Consider the following 27,133-nt stretch of genomic DNA (forward strand, 5'->3'; position numbering starts at 1 on the left):
AAATACTATTAGGGAAAACACTGTCAAAAAGGAACACCAAACATTCTTATATTTAATTCAGAGCTAGACCTACAGTATTGAGTAGTTTAACCTTGAGTTAGCATTTTATGCCATTGATTAGCATTCATCCCCCCCCCCTTAAGAATTTCCTTTTATGTTGCAAGTCTTTTGAGGTCTCTCCAACAGTGCCCTTTGAATGATGGCTCTGTAAACATGAGAAGATTTAAACTGGAAATATAAGAGATTATGATGCCTTTAATAATGTAAACTAAACTGCTTAAACCACTTTAAAAGGTATAGAAAGCTGAGTGTCTTGCAGATGCCACACTATATTATTGACAGTAGTAGCCTGATTTTACCTCCTAGAAGAGATGCAACTCAATACCTGGTAGCTTCCTTACATTTCCAGTACTGTTGTTTTGCTAGGCATAGTTTGAAAAAAAATAATAACATGGGGTGCTTGATTTTGATAAATGATAATTTGCATCCATGTGCACAAACATCTCACACATTTTGTGAAAATAAAATATGCTTATAACTAAACCTCTCAGACAGCAACGAGCACATTAAGCTGATACAAACATTTTGTTAACTCTGGACTTAAATTATTGTAGAAAGAAACTTGCTCTGGGAAAAAATTTTCATAGTTTTTTCAGTATTAAATAGTGGCTAAATCATTGGGAAATTTTAGATAGTCCTGTTTTATTAGCAGTTAGTTACTCTTGGAAATAAAGGTCGGGGTTTTCTGATCTCAGAATTTCACATTTGGAGGCTCGGGGAGTGTACCAGATATTCCTTGGAATCGCTTCCACATTTGATACTGTAATTTAAGTTCTATTGTGGTAATTTTGCACAGCTGCATCTCTACCTGCCATTTTCATCTTGGTTACTTTCAGAGAAAAGCTGCCTTGAATTATAGAACTGCTGTGCTGATAAAAGATCATTCAGATAAACAAACAAGCCTGAGTTCCTGTTGAGAAGAAAAATATAATTGTCTATTCCTTTCGTAAATCCATTTGCATGTAAAAATAAAGCCATTATAATTAAGGTAGTATGTCACTTGGACGCCATGTGTCAAAGACAATTTCATTCTGAAGAGTTCACATCCTTTCTCACTGTGTTTGTGCCTCTTTCTGTCTTTCTTCCTCCACCCTCCTAAAAGAAAACTGGTAACTCTGAAGGATGAAAAGCCAAACTTTATAGCCCAGATTTAGTCTGGACTTGAAGAAAAGACATGAACAGTGCCCGTACAATGGTTAACAGATGATCTTGTTGGGTGAATACATCTTTTGCATGTGTTCCCAGACTTTTTTATATTAAGGTTATTGGGACATATGGTAAATACCGGATATCTCCCCCACCCCCATGGAACTTAGATTTACAAGTGTCTTTGCCAGATGAACAGCATTTTTCTTTGGATTTTGTGATGAAAACGCTTTTTAACTTAATAGAACTTTTAGAATTCTTAAGCAATACAAATATTTAGGGATGTTCAGTAAAGTAAACCATAGTATGCCATGCAAGGAAAAATTACTAGGGTTTGTTTGTTTGTTTGGGGTTTTGGGGGACAAATTAAATTTGCACTCAGTTGTTTTCTCCAGTTCAACTCGATATTTGCTTTGGTTTTGTTCAGCTTCAGAAATGTAATAAAAACCAAAATTTCTACATAACCTATTTTTAAAATGAGTTTAGAAAACAACTTTTAAAAAATGTTTGTATTCAAAATAAGACAATGGAAACATGAGGAGCATAAAAATTACATGAAATATATTTCATGAAAATGTAACTGGTTTCTTGTGCCAAGTACTTATAATTACACTTCTTTAATTATTTTTCAACCTGTCTCATCAACCAGCTGATTTTTTGCAATTTTTTCAAATCAACTGTTTACTTCTCCTGAATAATGAACCAAATTTTATACCCACTTTCGCAGGAATAGGCCCCACTGGACTTCAATTCTAAATAAACTAGTCATAGGAAAGTGGGTAGAAAATGTATTAATATTTCTAGACTTCATGCACTACAATTAAGTTAATTAATAGTTATTAATGAATTAGCTGCAATGCACAATGTTTAATGCTGATGAAAAATGTTATGGAACATTTTGTTAATACTTGTATTATATTTCATTCTATAAATATTTTAAAAGTCATTTATTTACCACAAAACCTGCTTGAGCCTCAGACATTTCTGGTGTGTTCATTGAAGTATCAATATTGTTATTAGGCTTCTGAACAAAATAAAATAATTTGCATTCCTTTACAAATGCCCTTAGATGTTCAGCTCAGCCAACCTCCTATTTTTGGAGATGAATTGTTATAACAAATTGAAATAAATAAAAATACATCACCAAGTGCTCTTCTTGCCAATAACCTGCTGATTGATTGGCTACCTCTCTCTTCCCTATGCCTTATTTTCTTTGTCCTTTAATTTTAAAAGTTTTGACTAACAAGTAAATCTGCATCTGGATCTGTGCTGTGGATTTGCATCTGAGGTGCTAACTCTGGAGACTTCTAGCCTGTGTACATTTTACAGAGTTACCAAGATATAGTATTTGGAAAAGATCTGGGGTTTATTTATTTTCATGAGTAGTGGTCTGAAATTCAATGGGAAGGCAAACAGGTGTAATGTGTATAATGCTAATGTCTCAGCAGTAGCCACCTCAAATCTGGAAGTCTTGGATACAAATAGGTGAAAAGAATAGGTGGTTTAGAACAAATCAGCAATTAAGAATCAGTACCAGATCAATATGTGTCTAGTTTTTGCCACTTTTCCCCTTCCATTGCAGCTCCATAATCCCATTCTTTGAAACAGACCATCAACACATAAATAAACCAGAATATCCTTGTAGAATAATCTAGAATGATTTTGAATTGTGTTACTTGCTACAACAGTGATTACATGATACTATTAATTTTATATCAACAGATTTTGCTGGTATATTTTTGTTCATACTAAATAGTAAAAAGAAAAGGTCATATTGTATTTACTAACTGGAATAAATAGAAAAGATTTTTGTACTTTATTAAAAGAAATATTGTTTTTGGAATAAGAAACTAAACACATGAGAGAAGATAGTTTACTCTTTGAAGTAAAGCATGATGAAAAGAGTATAAAGTTTAAAGAGGACAATACTGAGATATGAAACTACTATAAATTTGTCTGGATATTTGCATAATAGCATTCTCTCTCTCTCTCTCTCTCTCTCTCTCTCTCTCTCTCTCTCTCTCTCTCTCTGTGTGTGTGTGTGTGTTTGTGTGTGTCTGTGTGTGTGTGTGTGTGTGTGTACTGTATCTTTCCAATAAATGTTTTAAATGATCTGAGAACATTTGTTTGATTCAGTTTTAATGAAAACCATGTGTGTAACACTAATCATTCAACAACGTGCAACCAAATCAAATCATTCTTTCTTTCCTTAGACTAATAAAGGTAAACAGCTTTCTATGATAAAATCTCTATTCTTGAGTTTTAAATTTCTCCTTATTTACTTTCCAGTTCTTCACCTTTGAACAGTACAAGAAAATACTTGGAAATGTTTCTCTATCACCAGCTTTGGTAAGTGATAGTTTGCAATTCAGAACATACAAATACATATAATCTAATACATTACATAGCATGCTGTCTTCAAATTAGATAAGACAGGGGAGATAGGAAGAAAAGCAAAGTTAAACTAAATGAGATACCAATGCTCCAGATACTAATACATTATTTTATTCATATATAAACAGATTAGTATGTGCATGTGTGTGGCCATAGCAGGCAAAGTTTGCATTGCAAAGATGCAATGTTGTTTTTGTCATTTTGATAGACACTTTCCAATCCTTCCTATGTAGTGAAGAAAGAGCAGATATTTTTTCTGTTGGCAACGCCTTTAGTTTTGGGACGAGACTTTTCAGATGGCTCCTAGTTGTACAGGAAGCTCTAATATTCTGTACAAATGGAGCCTTTGCTCTCGCCAGCCTGGATTTCAGTATAATTGTTTATGTGAACAAGGAAGGCAAATCACAGTCCACAGGAAACATGCAGCCTCCTGATCCATTGGAGCATCTCCAAAACCTGTTGAAATCATTCTGCTGAATTTTTTGTAGAAAAGTTAAGAAGAAGAAGAAGAAGAAGAAGAAGAAGAAGAAGAAGAAGAAGAAGAAGAAGAAGAAGAAGAAGAAGAAGAAGAAGAAGAAGAAGAAGAAGAAGAAGAAGAAGAAGAAGAAGAAAAGGATGCAATTTCTGACACAAAGAGAGGGAGGGAAGAGAGAAAAGGAAAGAAAGGAAAAAGAAAAGAATCCAGCTCCAGCTATGCTGGTAATCCTGCTTCAACTGATTAGTAAAAAGTAGTGAAATTATTAGTAAAAAGTCATGAAATTATTTCCCTTCCCTCTGTGACCCTTGGGAAGAAAATCTGCTTTAAAATTTTTGGATAGTATGAATGTTAACAAATTCTAGAAAGTTGGCTGCTCAGCCATCAATCCATATAGCTGACTCTTAAATTGTTAGAAAAATGCAATTGGAAGAGGCAATTATCAATAAATCCTGATCATCTGGAAAATATTTTTTTTAGTTAAGGAAACTAGGCATATTTGCTGGATTTTTGTCTCTTTCGGGGAAATTTTGTGACAAGCATAAGAAGTATGTCATAATACTTGTGTATCATATAAACTGGAAAACTACTAAAATGTACATTAACAGCCAATGGAAATGAAGGTTTTAATGAAATGGACATGATCATTTTTTAACATATTGTGTTTAACTACCATATTACTATTACATCACTATAATTGTCTCTGACTCATGAAAGATCCCCTCTCATACTCCCTTTATTGGACTTCCATATTTTCCAAAGAACACAAAGTACGTAAACTATTAAAGATTCTGCATAGCTTTTTAACAAAAAAAATGGTAATTCATCTTGCAGATGTATGTACTAGGATAAGATTCTCAGTATACTCTGAATGAGTAATACAGTGGCTCATTGAGTTTCATAGGTTACAGCATATTTATAAAGCCATGGCAGAGGGAAATGGCAAGAGGCGTTCTGTATGAAGGGTTTGGAAGAAAAATATGTCCATGTCAGGCAGAACCTCTACAGATCTCACATACTTGATTGCTAAGCAGAGGGGATGTACAGTCTGTAATACCCATCAGTGAATAGTTTCAGTCCAACAGGCAGTTACTGGATTAGGAATGCTTAATGCAAGGCATGTTCAACCTGTAATCCACATGCTGGATCTTCATATCTGTATGATCAGATTGCACAGAGAGTTCCAAACCCACTGCAGAATGAACTTGGCCAATTTGCAATTATCATGCCTTATAAATTGTCTATGATACTGTAATTGGGCAAAGGAAAAGTACACTTGTTTGGGTTCTGGGCAGCATGGAAAATTGAAAAATATACTATTGTCTATTTAGATGATATCATCATTTTCAACAGCACTTGGCAAGAATATCTAGAACACCTGCATAAAGTATTAAGTGTTTGCAAGGAAAATAACTTACTGTTGTATTGCCCAACTCCCCATGGGCCCAACTGAAAGTAAGGTATCACAGCTTTAAAGTAGCTCAAAGAATCTTTAGAACACAAATTGACAAGGTGGAAGCAATTCACAAATCGGTTCAACCCGGAAACAAAACAATAGTCTAAAGGGATAATAGGCTGGCATAGATGATTATACCTAAGTTGTCATATATTGTTGCTCTTTTAACTGAACTCACTCAGAGGACAACCTTACAAAACCTCTTGACTCAAGGAACTTAAGAAGATATTTCAAAATTTTAAATTGACTGTGAAACTCCAATGTTCAAAAAGTTGAATTTTTCTCAAGGGTTTCAACTGAAGTAAGCACTAAAAGAGGACCCTCAGGAAAAGAAGGCCTTTTCGCATACATTAGGGGAGAATTGATTCCACACATGATATAGTATTCAGCCAAACAACAAGCATGTCATCAAATAGTCCTCAAAATCCTTACTTCTGAAGGGGAAGCACTTCAAGATATTCCCCAATCCTCACTCTTAGAAATGGTTAGGATCAATGTCCTTCATGGAAGATTACCACTGCAGATTGACATTTACAAATAGTCAGACATTAAGTGGATAAAAAGGCCCCCAATCACTCCAATTCCGTTAAGAGCTGGCGGTTCTGTATTCCAATAAAAGAACTAAATTTCAAAGTTTCCTATAAAGAGCTATCTGGGCTTAAAGGAGGGGGTGGTAAAGTGAAGGGAAACATCTGATTCCTGAGAAGTAATTCCAGGCCTTGCTCCAACCAGAAGCAACCCAACCTAGTAAGTCATCTAGGGACCAATTGATCACAAGCCTCACTCACCCCTTTCCACAGATGGAATTGCCAATTAGCATGAAAAGTTTGGAGGTGCATACAATATTCCATCTCCCATATAACCCTTCCTAGTGCATTGTCTACCTATCCAATGTTGATAAAGTAGAAGAAGCTCTGCTTTGAGATTTCTCTGAGTGTGAGTGTCTTGGAGGAGTCTGGTTTATGCTGCTTGTTCTATGTTGGACTAACCATAGATGACTATAAGTCTGAATCATGACTGTTCAGAAAAAAAATATAGATCATGTACAGCAGCGGCCCCTAACCTTTTGGGCAACAGTTCCATGGAGTGAGGTTTTTCTGTGGACCAGAGGGGGCATGGTTTCATGTACTGCCTGCATCCCGCAGGTGGGGCTTTGCTTGTTTGCACGGACCAGTTTCTGGCATGCCACAGACTGGTGCCGGTTCATAGACCAGGGGTCAGGGACCCCTGATGTACAGCATCTTATTCAATATGTAGAATAATGTTGTGAGATTATTCTGAGGAATTTATAAATTGCAAAACCCCACAGATGCTATGCAACTTTGCCCAGACTACATTGTCCTTCGTAGTAGTAAGGTATACTCCCAGATAATGTTGATGTTTAGTTTTGAGCCAAATTTACATTTAATTATTTCCGCCTATATATTGCAATTTCCCCATTTTTCTCTTTCTGGCTCACTTACAAAGTTTTGGGCATTTCCCAAAATGATCCTTATTTCAGGTTTCTACTTATTCTAGAAGATACAAAGATTACAAAAGTCTTGTGCTGCTTTATACGTTTTAAGCACCATTTCAATCTGTGCTGGACTTTTGGTGAATATTATTTATATTGGTAAAAGTGTATTTTGGGAATGTTTATGTGTGTCCAGAATCCTAAGTGGAGGGTGTGGGATGTGTGTCTTGAAGCCACAATCACACTGCACTTTCAGTACCTTATAGCTATTGAATCCAAAGAAATATTTCTCTGGAATAATTATTCAGTATATTTTGTGATGTGCATGTGTGTGTGAATACAGGTAGTACTGGACTTACAACCACAACTGGGGCCACTTCCAGTTTCCATTGCTAAGCAAGGCAGTTGTTAAGTGTGTGGCACCCAATTTTATGAGGCTTTTTTTCCCCATGGTTATTAAGCAAATTACTGCAATTGTTAAATGAATCATGAGGTCATTGACTTTGCTTGATGGCAGCTGGCTGGGAAGGTCACAAATGATGATCACATGATCCCAGGACACTGCAACCATCGTAAGTACATGCTGGTTGGCAAACACCCAAATTTTGATCACATAATTATGGGGAATGCTACAATGGTCGTAAGTGCAAAGACTGGGTATAAGTCACTTTTTTCAGTGTTGTAGTAATGTTAAAAACAGTCACTAAACAAATGGTTGTAAGTCAAGTACTATCTATACATCAGTACAGATAAGCGTCCTTTAAACTATTGTGCAATGTTTTCTGGTCTGCTGTTAAGATATTTTCAGTGCATTGTGTTTTTTTTAGATATCATTGATCAATTTAGACTTTTGATCATTGATTTCTTAAATGGAACATCTGACTCAGTACTACTGAGTCAATTACGTCTTCAGTTGTGAAGTTTATCATGGAGAATTTACTTAAATGAATTGTTTCATTTAATTGGGAATATAGCAACATTATAATATATATTCTTGGCATTAGAATTATTGAGCTAGCTCTTTGTTTTATACGCTTCTTATAAGTGATATAAAGAATTGTTTCTGTGAGTACACGATGTACATAATAATGGGTAAATTAGTCTTGATGCAGCAGTGCTTTCTTCCTAAATGGGAAGTGGATGATATGCTTTTCCCCATATGTATTTCTTAAAACAGTCACAAAGCTTTCTTCCATCTAAAGGAAATGCATTGTTGATAGGACTTTGACATTTTATTTTGAATATTTGGAATGTGGTTTGTGGCTTTTGTGATTTTTTCTGCATGAACTGTCAACATCTAATCAAGGACGAAAGCTGTTTAGGAATGGTATACTACTGCAGAAGAGTTGGTCTCTCCACTTTCATTATATTGGTCAGCTTAATGCTCAGTTTTACAAAGTGATGTAAGGAGATGTTTTACCATAACGCATGAAAACTGATTGATTTAACTCTTTTAGACATTTGCAGTTGCGGGCTTGGGATCCGGGCTAACAGAAGCAGTTGTGGTTAACCCTTTTGAAGTAGTCAAGGTTAGCCTCCAGGCAAATCGGGATGCTTTCAAAGAGGTAGAGTAACTGGGTTTTTTTTTAATATGTTGGGGAATGGAATTGTTGAATTATATGTATATATCTTCATTAAGCTCTGGGGAGGGAGAATTTCTCGAGTTGGTTAAAAATAAATGATGATCCCAGTATAAGTGTCTCATCAAATACCTGGCAAAGCTAACCATATATATGATAGAATATACTGGAGAGGAAATGTTTTAAGAATTAGTCCTGAACTTAAGATTATCTTATACTATAATAAAAAAATGACTTTCAGGTTCTATCAGAAGAGGGAACCGAAGGGGAAAAAAAGAGGCCTTTTTCCTTCTAACTTACCTTGCCAAGTCCTGTACTGTATTCCACTGAGCTGCTTCAAAATTTTGTGATGGAGTTTCCCAAGCATTCTCAGTATAATAAAAAAATGAATAACTGGAAAGAAGCATTAGAAGTTTAAATGTCATAGCCTCAGTAAGCTACCATATTTCTTGGTGTAGGACAATAGGTGATTCTAACTCTGTCATGTAACCCATTAGTGGATATGAATGTGTGAATTCATCAAAAGGTTCACCTCTGCTGGCCAGTTCCCCTGATTCAATAACAACTGTAGACATAGTGAGAAACATGTATGTTTGGAGGTGGTATCCAGATGCCAGATGTAACAGATTCTTGTGCACTTAATAAGTGTAGCTTCTGTATTATACTAAGCTTTATTCTTATTTGTGGCAACCCAACTTAAGTAGAACCAAACATACATAGTTGATTTCTTCTCCACATATTCATACCAACAGATTTATCCAATAGTCAATCAATAAATTTCTATATATTGAAAAAAGCTCCCTTTCTATAACCCTGTATTCCTGATCACACATAATAACAATCTAGACATTATATATTCAAGCACTGAACTAAACAGAGAGGCAGGTTGGTGTAGTGGTTGGAACCAGTCATTCTCATTCTCTCAGCCCTAGGAAGCTAGTAATGGCAAACCACTTCTGAAATCTTGCCAACAAAACTGCAGGGACTTGCCTAGACAGTTGCCAGGAGTCAATGATGATTATGATCAAAGTACCATTAAAAAAAAGACCCAAAGAATTGAATAGGTTTGAAATGCGCTTTCTATGTGTACTTAAAAGATTGGGAGTTCTCAGCTGAAATTTTTTAGGTGTTTGTTTGTTTGTTTGTTTTGGTCTCTTTAAGTAATAAATATGCCTTCTCACAAACTACTTTTAAGTTTCCTGAATTTTAAATATAAAGCTATGTGACACAGTAAGGAAGGTGAAGACTGTGCCCCATCCTCTTGTGTGTAGAATTCTTATTTGGCATTCTGAAGTAAAAATTTCAGAGATTGCCTTGTCCATCAATGTTCTCTTCATTTAAACCGTATCTAAACATTTTTATTTTATTTTTTCAGATACTGTTCTAATTTCCCCTGTGTTGAAGGTCAAGCTTGCCATATCTATGAGTGATACTCACCTGGGATGAAATGCCCCTTTGGCATGATTACCTTCAGAAATGAGATTTCTCCTTACTCTTACAACAGAGGAGGTAATTAAGTGCCCTCTCTAGTCCATTTTCACTCTTGCAGATAGACTAATAGCAGTTGCATTTTAAAAACTACTCAGAAATATTCCCAGAACAAGTCCCACTGTTTTCTACCAAATTTAATTATTGAAAATATACTCTATTTAGAATTGTAGATTTAGGTGGCAATCTGATAACATGGCACATACCAAAGTAACATACTTAAATAGTTGCGAAGCAATCCTGGTTTAGGAAACAACTTTCCAAAGTAGAACCTTTCCACCTCAGAAGGTCTGCTTTAGAGTACAGATAGCAAGTGCATTCATAATATAGGAACATTCAGAAACTCACAGGGGAACTTCACAACCCCCTTCTGAAACTTCATGATTCTGCTGTTCTTTATGATTTCTCTACAGGGTTCTTAAGTAAATAAACATGGTGTTTGACTTCAAATGCAATAGAAATGAATCGCTCTGTGAACAATAAGTCTTGACATGTTTGAATATGTTCAAGAATTTTCTAAAGGAAAGGAAAGAGAGAAAAGTGGTAGAAAATCCTTTACTAATTTTTTTTAATTTAAAAAAAATTCTAGCAAGGTTTATTGAAGGACATGGTAATTGGCAAGGTAGTTTTGCTGGCTTAATTTTTAGGGTAGCTGCAAAATTCATTTAATAAGAATAAATAATTTAATAAAAGGTAATCCACAAATTTATTGACAAACAAAATGATGAATATACCAAGGGCTTTTCTTCTCTTGCTGAAATCAGAAAAATGAATAGAATAAACCAGACTAGATTAAAATTTGTCAGAAGGATCCTCCTTTAAGTCCATAATTAACTAGTACTGAAAACTCAAATTTATTAGTTCCTGATTCATATGTTTCAAGATGAGCTAAGTAAATAATTATCAATAAGTAAATAATTTCTCAAGCAAATCTCTGCAGCACCCAAATATGATTATAGCAATATAATAATTACTATAATGGGACTGTGTTAATTCCTCTAGGAGTTCAAAACAATATGCTACAAATGTGTTCCCTCTTTCAAATGGATAAGGTAGAGTTGCCCTCAAACTTAGCTTGACTCCTGGTAACTACATAAAGACATCTTTGTAGGTCTCCTGACAGTAATGCAGATGTGGCCTTCCACTACTACCTTCTGGGGTGCATTTTTTATTTCCCAATTTGATCTATAATACATTGGTATTCCCTGGTCATCTTCCATCCAAGCAATAACTGAATCTGACCCTTCTTAGCCTTTTCAAGATACTAAGTCAAAATTAGCAAGGTGATGCCAGCTCCTGTTACTCTTCCAAATAGCGATAGCTTGAATTGAGAGTGTCTGTTTTAATTCATGGTTCAACTAATGGTGAGCTTCCATAACTGAGTCGAAGTCTCCTCTCTCTAGGCCAGGAGTAGGCAACCTTGGCTCTTTTATGACTCATGGACTTCAACTCCCAGAATTCCTGAGCCAGCATGGCTCAGCTTGGAAACCTCTCCATTTCCCTTCAGCATGGCTAGTTCAGGAATTCTGGGAGTTGAAGTCCACGAGTCATAAAAGAGCCAAGGTTGCCTATCCCTGCTCTAGGCCTAGTCAACAGATATTCACTTCTTTACATTGGTTTTTACCAGACCAAGTTATAAATATCCGGCAAACTTATGTAAATAAAAATGAAGCAATATATTAAAAGACTACCCAACCTGACTGTCACCTGAATAAGCACAAACCAGATGACTTTAATATGGCAAGATTCATTTGGGTGATTTATTTTGATGACATTTTGTCATCAAACAAATGAATACATGACATTAGCATAGTTTAAAGAACTGTAGTCAAAATGGTCTTTATTTCCCTGTATAAGCATCTTTGTGACAGTCTTGTTTTGCCTTTCTAATTAAATATTTGATTACACAAATATAACTTTAGTAAACAGCAAAATTAAGCAAATAAAACCTTGATAGAAAAAAAATAATTTGGGGCTAAACAATTATGAAAAATCTTCCACACTAATGCATTGGCTAGGGTTGGAATTTTGAAAACTTAAGGACCTAGGAATTCTAAGTATTTATCAGTATGATGCATAAACCTTCTAGCTGGGGAAATGCAGGAAACAATATGCAGGCAGCCATATGTGGATTTACAAAGAAGTCTCTAGATTAGAGATCCCAGCTTGCATAGCAATATGTGCATACTTAGAGTAAACCTGGGCTTTGGCCGCGCATGATGCATTAGCCAAAATATGCCCAAACCGAGCTTTATTGTTTTTACTGTTAGCAGGAATGCTACATGGAGCACAAGAACAACTGGGCTTGTAACTGAATCCCTGCTGAACCTTGTTCCAAAAGTACTTTTTCCAAAAGGCAACTGGATTTTTTTGTTGTTTTCCTTTGAAAACGTTTTCACTTCTCATCCAAGAAGTTTCTTCAGTTTTTGGATGAGAAGGAAAACTTTTCAAAGGGAAAAACAAGAAAAAAAAACATGTATGTTAAATAGGATGGATTAAAGAAGGAAATGAATGAAAGTCACACAGATAAGTTGTCTGTCTGTGAAATTAAGAGAAAGAGGAAGGAAGTTTTTAAAAAGAGGCTGGACAGCCATTTGTCCGAAATGGTATAGGGTTACCTGCCTGCGCAGGGGATTGGACTTGATGACCTCCAAGGTCTCTTCCAACATTATTATTACTATTATTGTTATTATTGTTATTATTATTATTATTATTATTATTATGGTTTTGCTTTGCCAAATATACAGGGAAGTGAAGGTATAGGTTTAAGAAAAAAGCTAAACTGTATATCAGAAAGTGTGAATTGGTTCATCTAGATTATTTTGGATATATATGAAATCATAATCCTCTGACTCGTGATATTCAATGTTACAGTCCATTAAACATTACTAAAAGAACAAAAGATGAAGTTGGTAAAAAACTGTGCAAAATCTGGATAAATTACATCAAGGAGGAAAAATATTAGGAATTCAAAATGAAAAACTGAAAATTAGAAAGCAAAGAAAAAATGATGGAGCCATTCAGAGACCCAAAAATGAATGAGGATGGTATTAGTTAAGCAGAACCAGTGCTTTTTTGTTTAAAAAAAAAGGTGCCAGAACTCACACACGTCATACAACCCGCCTTGCCTACCCTACAAGGTTCCATCCAAAAAAAGGTGCCAGAACTCTGTTCTGGGCGTTCTATGACAAAAAAAGCCCTGAGCAGAACTGCTTAGAAAAAGTTCTGTTTGTTTTGAACATGAGCATAAATCTATTTATATGTACATCTGGGGAAGGAATGAATAAAAAACATGATTGATTTTATTGCTCATGATGAAGGATTAAAATAATGAGTGAAAAATACAAGGATGAATAGAGGTTCTGAATGTGAGACAGATTTAGAAAGATTTATTCTGGAGAGATCGAGATTCAAGTCTGTTCCCAGATAAGGAAACTCACTTGAGTGATTGAAGCCAGCTCTGGACACTATTGAAATATTTATAGAGAAGTTTTGTCTTTTGCTTTATTTGTATAGCAACCCTCCACCTTTGCTAAAGCTCACCAAATTATCCAGGCCAATGGGTGGGGTTTGAGTGGACTCAATAAAGGGCTGACTGCTACTTTGGGACGTCATGGAGTTTTTAATATGGTGTATTTTGGATTCTACTTCAACGTGAAAAACATCATTCCTGCCAATAAGGTATGTGTATTACTTTAAACTCTTTCACTGACCTGAGATATGGCTATTGTTCCAACTTTTTTCGAACAGTTGAAAAAACTGAGAATACTACAGGTGACACCCAATTCCTTCCATAACTTCAATTTTTCCAAATCTGGCCTATGGACCTTCCAAAGGGAATAATAATGCTCTCATGTCTTACATCTAAACCCAAGATCCTTGTGGCTCTTACCCTACTTCCTTTAAGAAAACCTGAAAGTCTGACCTTTCCCCCAGGCACTGGACCAAGATGTGATTTGAATCCACCATTTGAACTGATTTCTTTTTTCTCCGAACATGATCATTTTTTACTTATTCTTGTACTGGCTGTTATTATTTCTTTTAACCTCCTGTAAACCTCTCAAGGCCATCAGCAAGTGAGCAGCCTTGAAAATTGAAATTATAATGATAAAAAACATGTTCAAGACATTTAGTTGACTTTGCTTGGAAGTACAGTGTTGACCTAAGAGGGCAAATGGCTTGTCTTAAGGCTACAGAGTGCATATGTGACAGAGGTGGGCTTTTAAAAAAAACCAAAACTGCAGTATAGTATTACATAAGATAAGTTAATGTACCTGTGAACAAATGGACTTTATCGGAGCCGACAAATAGTTCACCAAGCAAATGTTAGTGTTTGAACTCCAAACACCCTTTAACTTGTATTTGCCCTTTAACCTATAATTGCACTGTGTTATATTTACTAGAAGAATATATCTATCAGAATAATGAAACTGTTGCTATGCTCACAAAGGAACATAAACAGGAGGAGACAGGATCTCTATATAGGAAAAGTTGAAAGTAGGCAGTATATGTGATTCTTGAAAACCAGATTTGCACTGAAACTATGTTCCCATAGGATAGGGCATTACAATTTGAGTCCTGGAAATACTAATTCTAGTACTGATAGATTCAGTTGTATATGTCTTTTAGAAGTTAATTGGGACATTATGTATTTCCAAGCCCAAATGCTACTAATATGAAAAATGTATTTGGTTTGAATTTCAAGGTTTGTCCATATTTGTTCAACTTTTGAGAATTGAGGAGCACATCAAATCTGGCATCCTCCTCCATGAGGCTGCTGTAAGACATTTTTCTTTATATGGTGCCTTGCAGTTACTATAGAGTACAACTGTCACAGCTCCAACTAATATGGACAATGTGAGGGCAATGTGAAGCCAATGTGAGTTGGAATCCAACCCATCTGGAAAGACATCAAGTTGGGAAAGATTGCATTGAAAGACCTTCATTCAGCAAATTTCATCATACATTTGAAAGGCACGCAGGGGCTTCTCAGTACTTGCATGGCCCAAAATGGAAAAAGATTTTTTTAAAGTTGTATACTGTAATAGGCTCCACAGCAAATTTAGCATAACAGAATTCACTCACAATTTCCAGTATTCACACACATGAGATTAAAACTTTATTAAAGAAATTTTACCCTCAGTAAGCTAATGTCCTTGGTAGGAAGGCCATCTGAAAAAGTATGAACTGTTGGATTGTGTCAGGACGTGCAGAAAGCTATTGCTTCAAGACTGGCTTGATTGTACAGCTAGTTTCTGAATTTTTCAAAGCAGGGCAAAATTGTAGGCTTTGGACAAAATGTTTTGTACATTCTTCAGCCAATTAGTTTCATGAGTTACTATTGTTCCTAATACGGAAGAGCATAAAAATCTGCTCTGCAGTTCCACTATTGCTGGATTGTTAATAGCAGGAAGCCAGGCCCCCTTGGTACAGCGCATCAGCTACATGCAAAGCTAAATGTAAAAAAAAAAAAAAAAAAAACCTGGAGGGAAAGGCAGCAGACCGAGATTAGCCTTTATTTAATTTAACATTTGGGGGTCCAGTGCACAAATGAGCATTTTAGTAGGCTTCATGGTGGAAGTTGCTGTCATTTGTAAAATATTCTGGCCAATTAGCTAATAGTGTGCTTAGATTTCTCCCGTTTTGATACAGTAATACTAAGTACATTGTGAAGCCCAATTATACAAATCATCCCCATATGCTGTACTGGTCTTGCTTTTATGAACTGTGTTTATAAATCCTGTGTGAGGAAATGTGTACTTCAGCAATTTAGACCATGTGTAAAAACATAGCCAATCGGATTGTCAAGAAAAGGAGCCCTGGCATTGGAAGTCCTAATGCGTTCCACTAGAATAGCAGGAGTGTGTCGTATCATGCAAGCTTTCTGATTAAATGCATATTATTTCATAGTCTTTAACCAATTGAGGTGCTTCTGTTCCTATTTTAACTTGGTTCATTTTATGTCAGTCATTCTTTTCCTTCTCTTCTCTCAGCTATTTTGTTGGTTTGCTTATTTATTTATCCAGGATCCAACACTGGAGTTTCTGAGAAAGTTTGGAATTGGGCTAGCCTCAGGAACAATAGCCTCAATTATTAACATCCCTTTTGATGTTGCAAAGAGTAGGATTCAAGGACCACAGCCCATGCCCGGAGAAATCAAGTACAGGACCTGTTTTGAAACAATGAAAACCGTTTATAAAGAAGAAGGGTAAAGCATTCATTTCAGCAGTAAATATCTAGGACTCTGGCTTGTTCATAAAATCACATTGCAGATTTGCAATATGCAACATTGCAGATTTCATCAGGTCATTAAAAATCTCTCTACATAGTATTTGAATAGCAAACATTTTCAAAGCTTCACAATTCAAAAAGTACATATGAAATTAAAAGAGAATTCTTCTTTGGCCTGAGTTTTCTGAATTTTCATTTACAAATTTCTTATTATATTGTTCTGAAAAGATTCTAGTGTTCTACAGCAAACCATTCAGTTTATACATCTTAGTATCAGTTCGTGCATTGGGGCAAAGGTGGGCTTTTTTTTTTCAGCATCAAGTTAGCCTATATTTAATTGTTTCAATTGTAAATACTAAAAAAATTCTACTTGCCCAAACTGGGATTGAGGAAAGACAGGTTGCCAACAGCGGTCTCCCATGGGTGTTGAAGAACAGACACGTACACGTGGTTTCCTCGGGATGGGAGCCTCGAACAAAGACGAAGCATCCCTTTTATTGTGTTATCAGAAGGCGGGTTTATAAGCACCTGGTGACCACCTTACACCAACCACATTTGTTATGACACAGCATATTAGCATATTACACGTGTTAGCTTTGTTTTGCACACGCTACTATACAGCTGTTGCACACGGCACTAACAAACACCAAAACAACATTCCCTTGCACCGCACGGCACAAACTTGTTTACGCCAATCTATTTTCTCTTCTGACTTCCGCATACCTTGGCCTACTGCAGCTGTGACTCAGCCTAACAGGCCAGATAACCCAATGACTCCAACATCTCCTACTTTTCTGTTTTATTTAAAAAATAAGGAGGTTGCGCTTTATAGGAAGTCATCCTCAGTGTCGCTTGGCAAAGTGAAGGCTGGTTTGGTTAGCAGGGGTTGCTGAACTGCAGTGATAGGTGTAGTTACTAAATTGACCTGTTGGTGGGTGACAGTTCCTGAAGATTACAGTTTATTGCAGAAAGATGGTTCTTCAGGAAATTGCATTATCATATCCTGCTTCCCAGGTGATGGGGCTGACTCCTAGAGTTTGGGTGGGGTATGCAGATCTTCTCTTTTGTCTTCTTGATTGCTCTGGCTCCAACTTTCTGATGGTGTTACATTTGCATCTGTATGGGCCTAGCTCTTGTTTGGGGCAGATAGATTTGGGGCCAGGTTTGGTTTTTAAAAAGTCCTTTTGAGGAAAAATATATTTTTCTGCCCTTTTTAATATTTCCTTCTGGGGGGGCTAACTTAAGTGTGTGTGTAAATATATGACATTAAAATTGATCTGGTCAGGGAGACTTGGTAGGCAAGCTTTTAAACTGTTAAGCAAAAGAAAAAAGAAAAAGAAAAATATGACATTAATGGAGGCAGCAGAAAAAGATCCCTTTAGTGGCTCCCAAAAGGGGAGCTTGCACCCATAAAGTTCTAAAAGTCAGGGCAAAATTTTGTTAGGTGGAAAAGAAATTTATAGTATCCAATATTCTGTGCCAATCATTTTCAAATGTTGGATGTCACCTTTAGCTTCCAGTCAGGTTTGCATACCTCCCAAAATTCTTCACAGCCATGGTTTTCCTTAGTACATGACCACTGGCTGCCCAATTTCAAGGGTTGTTTCCTGCCTTAGCTCTTAATTCAGTGCATCCAGGTTTGTAATGTCCAATATGCCAGTCTATTAAATTTTCTTTAAATTGCACGTAATGAGTTCTAGGAATTCAAATCTGAGCTCAACAGTGCAAAATATTCAGGGCTGAAGTTTGGGATTTTCCCTGTTGCTTCCTTAGTCAGGGCATATGAATTGCAAATCACCTGAGGGGGCCTAGTTCCCTCCCCCTTGGAATCTGTTGGAAGTTGGTCCCACAAAGCTTTGGTGCAATAGAGCAAAAATCAGCCTGGGGGGAACTTTACTAAAGGTAGGTGGAGTGGATAGACTCTGAATGGTGTGAATGGTGTGTGTGTGTGCATATGCAGCTATTTCTACAAAACAGGCAATACAAACATTCTGGAAAAGTTTTCCCTCCCACCAGATAGAAGTCCAAGATGTTCAGTATTTGTTCTGCCACATATTCCCATCTCTCCATTAATACATTCAACTGGCTTGTTACAATACAAATGGGGCAAGAAAGAAAAGTTTACAATGAGTTTCCACCCTCCCCCCACAGTCTTAGTTTTCTCTTCTGAGGCTTCACGTGGCACCACCTTCCTTCTGCAGCTCTCACAGGCAGCTGGGGAAATGGTAGGACTTGGGAAGATGCATGGTGGCTTTTTAGTGGATGGCTGGATTCAAACTCAATCCCATGGCTCAAATGGATGGAGGCAGCATCTGGGTCTGTGTGTTGTGCTTCCAAAGGCTTGGGAGAGGGTTTCAGGGCTGAAAGATACAAGAACAAGGTCTCCCCCCCCCTTTCTGGACAGACTCTACCAGGAGAGGCAGACAAAAGGTTTGGAGAACAAAGAGCAGGAAAAGAATTGGAAGGGGGGTAGTTTGCAGGCAGTTTGAAAATGCTGAAAACTCCAAATAATTTTAAAAGCCTAATATTTTAAGGTGTGCAACTTGCCAAGGGTAGGAGAACATTTATTCTAAAATAGACCACATCATTTTAGAGATTAGAAAATGCTTATTTGTTGCAGAAAAGTTTCATAGTAGCATCACCAATAAGTGATAGGATACGAAAAGTAACTTTAAAAAGTTATTTCCCCATACAAGCAGACTTGAGTTTCGAAAGGCTCTTGTAGATAGACACACAGAGAGAAGGAGGAATACAAACAAACAAACACAATTCTTTTTCTTCACTCTGTTTGTTGGCCAGACAAACAGAGTGAGGTTTTTCCTTTTTGTGGCTTATTTTAAGCAGAATTTCTAGCAGACTTTAAAATCCTTTTTCCTTTGGATTTGAAACAGTTAACAGTCACAGTTTTCCTAATTTAACCCACACAGACATTTTTAGGGATCCTCCTTCGGGCTATGCAAGGCAATTTAGATATACATATTTTAAGAGGAGGATCAAATCCCTTTTAGTGGGAAGCAGCAAATCTTTCCCATTGTTTTTCCTGATTTAATTATTGATGACTTGGTCAATTCCCTAAGTTCTGGGAGGTGCGCAACCTGAGGCTTAGAGAATTCTGTCCCCATACTCACGGTTTTGGGAGGGTGCTTCGTCTAGCTCTGACGACCGGCCCTGAGTTGCAGTGAGCTCTTCCGCTGAGTAAGTAAGAGGATACCAAGAGATGTAATATTTTGGGAGGGTGCTTCGTCTATCCTGACGACCGGCCCTGAGTTGCAGTTTTGGGAGGGTGCTTCGTCTAGCTGACGACCGGCCCTGAGTTGCAGTACCCAGAGACGTGCTCAGAAACTTGAATCACGTCGGGGTCACCATTTGCGGGTTTTCTCGCGCCCAGCGGTCTCCCATGGGTGTTGAAGAACAGACACGTACACGTGGTTTCCTCGGGATGGGAGCCTCGAACAAAGACGAAGCATCCCTTTTATTGTGTTATCAGAAGGCGGGTTTATAAGCACCTGGTGACCACCTTACACCAACCACATTTGTTATGACACAGCATATTAGCATATTACACGTGTTAGCTTTGTTTTGCACACGCTACTATACAGCTGTTGCACACGGCACTAACAAACACCAAAACAACATTCCCTTGCACCGCACGGCACAAACTTGTTTACGCCAATCTATTTTCTCTTCTGACTTCCGCATACCTTGGCCTACTGCAGCTGTGACTCAGCCTAACAGGCCAGATAACCCAATGACTCCAACATTCTGAATTTTCATTTACAAATTTCTTATTATATTGTTCTGAAAAGATTCTAGTGTTCTACAGCAAACCATTCAGTTTATACATCTTAGTATCAGTTCGTGCATTGGGGCAAAGGTGGGCTTTTTTTTTTCAGCATCAAGTTAGCCTATATTTAATTGTTTCAATTGTAAATACTAAAAAAATTCTACTTGCCCAAACTGGGATTGAGGAAAGACAGGTTGCCAACATCTTTCAAAATGGAGAAAAGCATTCAGAGAGTTCTATTAGCTCTCTCTGCAAAGAGGGTTAGTGGAGACCAAGATACAAGAATGTTAGAGGTCACAAGGAAAACTGTGGGTTGAAAAGAACCCGGTTATTTCTGTATGCAAACTATACAGAATGACTAGAAAAAGATGTGTCATATATCAAAGAGTATGGTATCAGACTTCAGAAGAATCAAAGTCATCCTAAGAACTATTTCAGAGAATGCCATTCTTCCTCCCCCTTTTCTAACCTTCTGCAAAATTTTTTAGTAAGTATTCTATCCTAGCCTATAGAGGAATGAGAATGCATCATCTGCTTGTTTAATGAACTGCTATACAACTAATCCGGGACATGATCTTGGTGTTTTCATGGAACAATATAGCACCAGGATTCCAAACTTCATGTATGCAAATAGTCTAAAGGGAGAACTCAATCACAACATAGTTAAAAGTAGAACCATTAGAAGTGTGCATGCTTCAGAAAGGATAGAAAATGCTTTCAACCTTGCATGAAGACAACACTTCCCTACTATTCACTAAAATATTCTGTCAGAAATTCAGTATCTGTTGTCTTTTCAAAGAAGCACATAAGCCAGCTAAGTTCAAGTTTTGTTGCAAGCAGACTGATGGGCAGTTAAGAAAATTGATCAATATAACTAACATTTTTCATTGTTTTTCTACAGATTTCTAGCTTTGTACAAAGGATTGGTTCCCAAGATCATGAGGCTAGGACCAGGTAAATCTTTTCTCATTCATTCTTAATGCTATCATGATCCTATGTATATACAGTTGGTACTCAACTGATTTGAAACTCATCAAATTTGGTACTCAACACATTTTGAAGTAAAATTTTTATCCAAGTACTCATCATTTGTTTGGTACTCATTGCACAAACTAGAGCTTAACAGTGTCAGCTGCCTTGTGACTCACTTATAGGAAAAATGTGTCTGGTATTCATTATTTTTGATACTCATCATGCATTCCAGAACCAATTAACAATGAGTACCAAGGTACCACTGTAGCTTTTTTTATTCAGTAACTTCAAAATCCAAATACATAGATTGATACGTTTCTTATTATATACTATATTATTCTTGTTTTTTGTTTTGTTTTTTTGCTTTCTTTCTCTCCCTCATACTTGCTCACTGCTCAGTCAACAGTAAATTAAGGCAAGAACATAGAAAAAAAAATCTGGTACAAGGACATACCTAAACCAGCTATCCCTACCCTATTTGCTAGATGTCAAAGCAGATTATAGTTTTAATTTATCTTCCTTTTGTTATAGCTAATCTGCAAAATCAAGCTGACATCTTTTGGCAAGTGGTGTCATTAGCCTATTATCTTATTCTAGTTGTTACATAGGCCTTTAATTGTATATACAAAAGTTAATAGGTGGAAATCAGCACACTGAAGGAACAGTGGGAAGTTGAGTGCTGGGATATTTCCATCCAGCACTTCCTCCAAATAGGTGGATTCCCAGGATTCCCTAGTCAACATGGCCATTGGTAAAGGTGCAAATCCACACATTTGAAAGGCACATAGTTGGAAAAGATTGTCTTAGTAAAACTGTTAACGTGGATATATTTATCTGATCCTGAATTTTAAAAATTGATTCACATATTATTTACTCATTTCACAGTTTTGTATACAGATAGTCCTTGCTTAATGATGATAATTAGGACCAGGAGCTGCATCATTGGGAGATGTGTTCATAAATTGAAGAAAAACAAAGCCTCACATGTCTATACCACTTAGCAATAGCAGTTCCAGAAGTCCCAGCTGCCATTACCATCAACTTCCTACTAGCTTCTCTATTGACTTTGCTTGTCAGAAACCAGCAAGGAAGGTTGCAAATCAGAATCATGAGACTGTGGGATTCCGCAACAGCCGTAACTACAAAGAACTGTTATAACCACCACTCATTCAGTGCCATAAGTTCAAACAGCTGCTGTATGAGTGGTCATTAAGCAAGGACCACCTGTGCTCCCCAGATTATGTATCAGCATGCGAAGTTTAAAACCAGAACCAACAAAATTAATTTATTTCTCTCCTATAAATATTCCTATGGTGGTTGACCACTGGGGTCATTAGATTTGATCAGATACACAATGGGAACTGGAATGATCTTCCAAGGATAATAAACTTCCAGTTCCTTGATGAACACAAGGAAACTATTACCACCTTCTAATAAACACAAAATGTTTTTCTCTTTGTGTTGACTTACTAGCTAATGAACTTCATATACAAAGGTGTAAACTTAAAAAGGTCTATCAGAGTGTTTCATTTGAAATACCTTTTAGAGGTGAAGTATACAAAATAGTTTCTCCTAATATTTTTACAATAGAGATTCCCTTCATAAAAAGTTTATTCTGTCCATGAAGCAACTAATAGACATACCTAATTTTTCCCATGAGGGAAATTCACCCAATCTGTTGTAAAATGACAGTTGGATGAACTTGGCCTTAGACTCAGTGAAGATATTTAAGAGAGTTTTGCTCCATTTGGATGGCTTCTTTCTCATAGTACACATTGTGTGTATTATACATATTGTGTGTACAAAGTTCTGCACCAAAAATGTTATATGTGTGGAACTGAAAAGGAAAACATGAAAACCTACCTGATTTTCCATCAAAAATATTCATGGTTCAGGTAAGCATAGAAAAATTGCCTTTTGTATTTTAGTTTTTAAAATAGGATTCTAATATTACATAATCTAATGTTCTGCATTCATTAAATTCCCATCAAGCTGTCTGCTACTGCAAGACCCAAACTTTTCTTTATTTATATATAATTTCAACTGATTGGTATAGAAAAATCAGAATTCCTTCCATGATGTGTTACTTCTTAAATTTTGTATTCCAAAAAATTCTTTCTTTTCTAGGTGGTGCGGTGATGCTGCTGGTTTATGAATATGTTTACGGGTGGCTTCAAGAAAACTGGTGACCAGAAGTACTAATTTCAGACTGAAAATAATGTAAAACAATTCCTATCAAATAAAAAATATGTGCATCAGCATTTATAAGCTTAGAAAAGAAAGGGAGAGTTGTACAATGGTGCAAAATGAATGGCTTTGGTTATGAAAGGCCTAATACTACCATATTTTTCCATGTATGAGACACTATTTTTTCCTGCAAACACCCTGTTCAAAAATCAGGTGCGTCTTATACACAGAAAAATAATGGTAACCTCCGCAGCCCAGGGCATGCCTGTGTGCATTGCCATGCTGCCTGGTACAGGTGTCAAGCCCCTGTGGTCTTGCCACTAATGGGAGGGGGGAGGGGGCAAGATCGTCGGCCACCGAACTTTCAGATCAGCGTGGAGAAACTCGCCTGCCAGAGCATCTTATACAAGGGTGCGTCTTATAGATGGAAAAATATGGTAAATATTCTTCAGGAAAAAAAGTTAATATTATATTTCAACCCAGATGCAAATACCTATCCCATTAAGTAAAAGCTACAAAAGGAATGTTTTAAAAGAATATAATGTATGTCTATCAAGCAAATTAAAAGTGTTAATTTGAACAATTTCACGTTGACTGATTGATAGAAAAAAATCTATTGTTTAAGATGCATGCCCAAAAACCAGACTAGACTGTAAGTTCTAGTCTCACAGGCATGAAAGCCTTTAGCCAATGATTTTAGATGACTTTAGGCCACTCACTCTGTCTCAGCCTATTTCACCTCACAGGGTTATTGTTATGGAGAAAATAGGAGGAGAAAGGAGTAGTATGTTAGTCACCTTGAGTTATTTATAAAAATAACAAAGGTAGGATATAAACAAACATTTTCATAACAACTGAAATCTTGATTTTAGAGTCCACTCTTATATTCAGATTCATGAAAGGTGAGGAGAGTTAAACTCATAACTGAGTCCCACTAAATTTAATTGGAATTGCTATCATGTCTGATGAAGTAAACAACTCATGATAGGACTATCAGATCTGGGCTTCAAAAATTCAGATGACCACTAAATAGCACCAAATAGTTGGATGCTGTTGTACTTGTCCAAATACTTGCAACTCTCTTATTGACTGTAAAAATCACAGGTAATGCAATGTCACACTCTTGAGAAAGAAGTTTTAATATTAAGTATGCCCTCCTTACAGATTATTGTATTACATGCTGCTTGGAGCTGCTATTGAAAATTACTCCAAAAATTGACCTGACAAACTAATGATTCTCATCCTTCTTGAAGCTGGACAGTCAAATAATGTATTCCATTCAGTCTGCATCAACTGTGCTGATTGTCAGTTCATGTTTTACTCAATTTGAAATACTTCATGCTTTAAAACTCTAAACAACATTACCATTCAGTATTTTTTTTAAAATTGAAAGACCTGCTTACTGCCTCACCATTATGGCCTTTAAAGTTAACAGGCATTAGAGAGAGGTGCTTCTTAGGGTAGCCCATACCCTTCAAATATCCTCTTTACATACAACAGTCTGGCTATGAAAACGATTCTACTATCCTATGGCTTCTGGTTTTAAGGTTTTTAATATTTGCTCTCATCAAATATTTGAAGCTGCATTTTGTTTTCCATTTGTTATGTCATATTACTGATTTATAATGCAAACTGTATTCAAAAGACTATGAAATATAGATTTAAAAAACTAGTTCTCAAAATTTCAAAGAAAAGGGAGAATTATAACTGAATTCTTTTTTTAAAAATAGTATTTTTATAATTATGTTTGAGGCATATTATGTGCAAGACAATGGAGATATCCTACTCTTTTTAAAAATATTTGTATTGACATAAGCATGACATAAGCATTACCTAGATTATATTATACTGGCTTTTTAAAAAAGTTCTTAGGTGGTTAATGTCAACAAAATGTTTTGTTATGTAGTACCTGTTTCAAATATAGGAATTAAAAGTCTTCAGAGGATATCTGATATTTCTCTATTATTATTTTTTTTGTTAATTTAGCATGTTCAAAATTCAAAAATAAAATATCTTTACATATATAGCTTTTTGCTGTACCTTGTTTCCAACATGTTGTTAAGTATATTTTCAACCACATCTTGCAGTAAAATAAAATCATTTGATAGTACCTCCAGCCCCAAATGTTACTTTTAATGATTAGAAAAACTTGTTTTTCTGCCTGGCCTATAGCTTTTGCAGAATGTGATGGAAAAACACTAGTATTAATCATGCTGTTTAGATATAAGTCTAACTTCTTTCAATAGGATGACTTTTTATATAATTATATATTTTTTAAAATTATCATTAAAAAATAAAACATGCAAACTAAAAGAAATAAAGCATAAAATAAAAAATTCTGCAGAAAATAAAAATAAGAATATAGTAAAGAAAAAGGAAAGAAATCATCTCAACGTGTAAAAGTTTTAGTAACATCATCATTTCTTACATCTCTTATCTATAAACAAATCCTTAAAAAACTCATTGTTCAGTACTTGTCAGCAAATGAACATTAAGGATTACTAGAGAGAATAACATATCTATTGTATCTTTGATCAACTAAAACATCTTTATATTTTATATTTCCTTTTACTTTTAACGATCTTGATCTTTAATCATTTCAAATGTCATTTTAATGTCCCAGAACTTGATTTCTGTTCATTTTTTATTTGTTCTTTTCCACAAAATTCTTCAAAGCTTTAAAAAGCTTCTTTTTATAACCAATATCTAGGTCATTCTCTTTGTTTGTTATTTGTATATCCCTTCAATTACCAAGACATCAGCTAGCTTTTTTATATAGCATGGCACCTTTTTTCCACATTTTTCTTGTAGTTTGTCATTTTTAAATCCACTTTCAGATCAGTTTTAGTCTTATCCAGTAAAGTTTATTCCTGTTCCATTACATCCTTTAAACTCTAAAGGCAAACGCTCTTATAATTAACTTCATTATATCCAGTGTTAAGATATTTTTCCATTATGTATCAATAAGCCAGTTTAAATGTTCTTCTCCTTTAATTGTAATCTTTAGCTCCTTTTGCTTCCCTCTAATGTCCAAGTTTCATCCTATCTTGTTTTTAAAAAGAATTTAAAACAAAAACATTTTTCCACAGGAAGGATTATTAAAATTAATTCAAAATTCTTATTTCAAATCTATAAGGACCCTTAGTCTATTTGTATCTTTTCAAAAATTCTAACCACCCTTTTGCTGTTTATTCCAAAACTTGTATTTCAAGCTTTGTTGGCTAATGATTGAAGGAAACTTACCTGGGACTATAAAAGCTGTCAATCCAAAGATTCATATACCCAGGGTCTGTACAAATGAAAATCATAGTTTGAACAAAGATGACTCTCCCTCATCTCCCACAGCTCCAAATTGGCAAGAGATGGCTGTTTTGCAATCTCCTTGCAAGGAGCAGCTGTATGGAACACTTGTGGGTGATTTCAAGTCCACTCCTTCTCCTAAAAGGGATTACAAAGAGCCAGTCTACTTGCCAGCTCTTTATTCTGACAAGGTCATTGAATCCAGTTTCAATGGAGTCATCTTCAGTTCACCATTTCTTCCCCAGAAGTTCCTTTCAATAGGATTTCTTATTGGGTAAGCATCCCAATCAAAGTCATATATTTTGTGACTGGAAAAACAACTGTTCTAAAATCAGTGGTAAAGAGAACTATCAGTAGTGGTTCTTTTCAACCAACTATTGACGTAGTATCTCATCATATTCTTTATTGCAGGCAGGAGACATAAGATTTTAGGAATTAGGTATTAACAAATTAGGGTGCAGCCAAGAAAGTCCCTGTAGCCATCCCCATTTCTATCCTCAAGTAGGAAAACATGTAGATGAATTCTATTTCTATTGTGGCAAGCATGACTGAAGGGTGACATGTGATAAAGGGTTAAAGTGTGAATCAGAAAGTATAAATTGATTCA

The 27,133-nt window shown here is 36.0% G+C and overlaps 1 protein-coding gene across 6 annotated transcripts in view; it reads left to right on the top strand.

Annotated features, from left to right (window-relative positions):
- The window catches only part of SLC25A21 (solute carrier family 25 member 21), a 257,481-nt gene extending 232,145 nt beyond the window's left edge, over positions 1-25,336 (top strand). For 4 of the 6 annotated variants that reach the window (XM_039351812.1, XM_039351808.1, XM_039351810.1 and 1 more), the window contains exons 5-10: positions 3,496-3,555; positions 8,442-8,549; positions 13,569-13,733; positions 16,079-16,260; positions 20,969-21,021; positions 23,167-23,253. In XM_039351812.1, coding sequence (XP_039207746.1) covers positions 3,496-3,555; positions 8,442-8,549; positions 13,569-13,733; positions 16,079-16,260; positions 20,969-21,021; positions 23,167-23,228 — 630 coding nt within the window. In that variant the 3' untranslated portion in view covers positions 23,229-23,253. The other 2 variants (XM_039351807.1, XR_005557738.1) reach the window with 2 other exon arrangements.
- Positions 25,337-27,133: the final 1,797 nt, after the last annotated feature.

The sequence above is a fragment of the Crotalus tigris genome, unplaced genomic scaffold, assembly GCF_016545835.1.
Source record: "Crotalus tigris isolate CLP2741 ecotype Arizona unplaced genomic scaffold, ASM1654583v1 scf7180000018371.15429387391:27106975, whole genome shotgun sequence".
Lineage (NCBI taxonomy): Eukaryota > Metazoa > Chordata > Lepidosauria > Squamata > Viperidae > Crotalus > Crotalus tigris.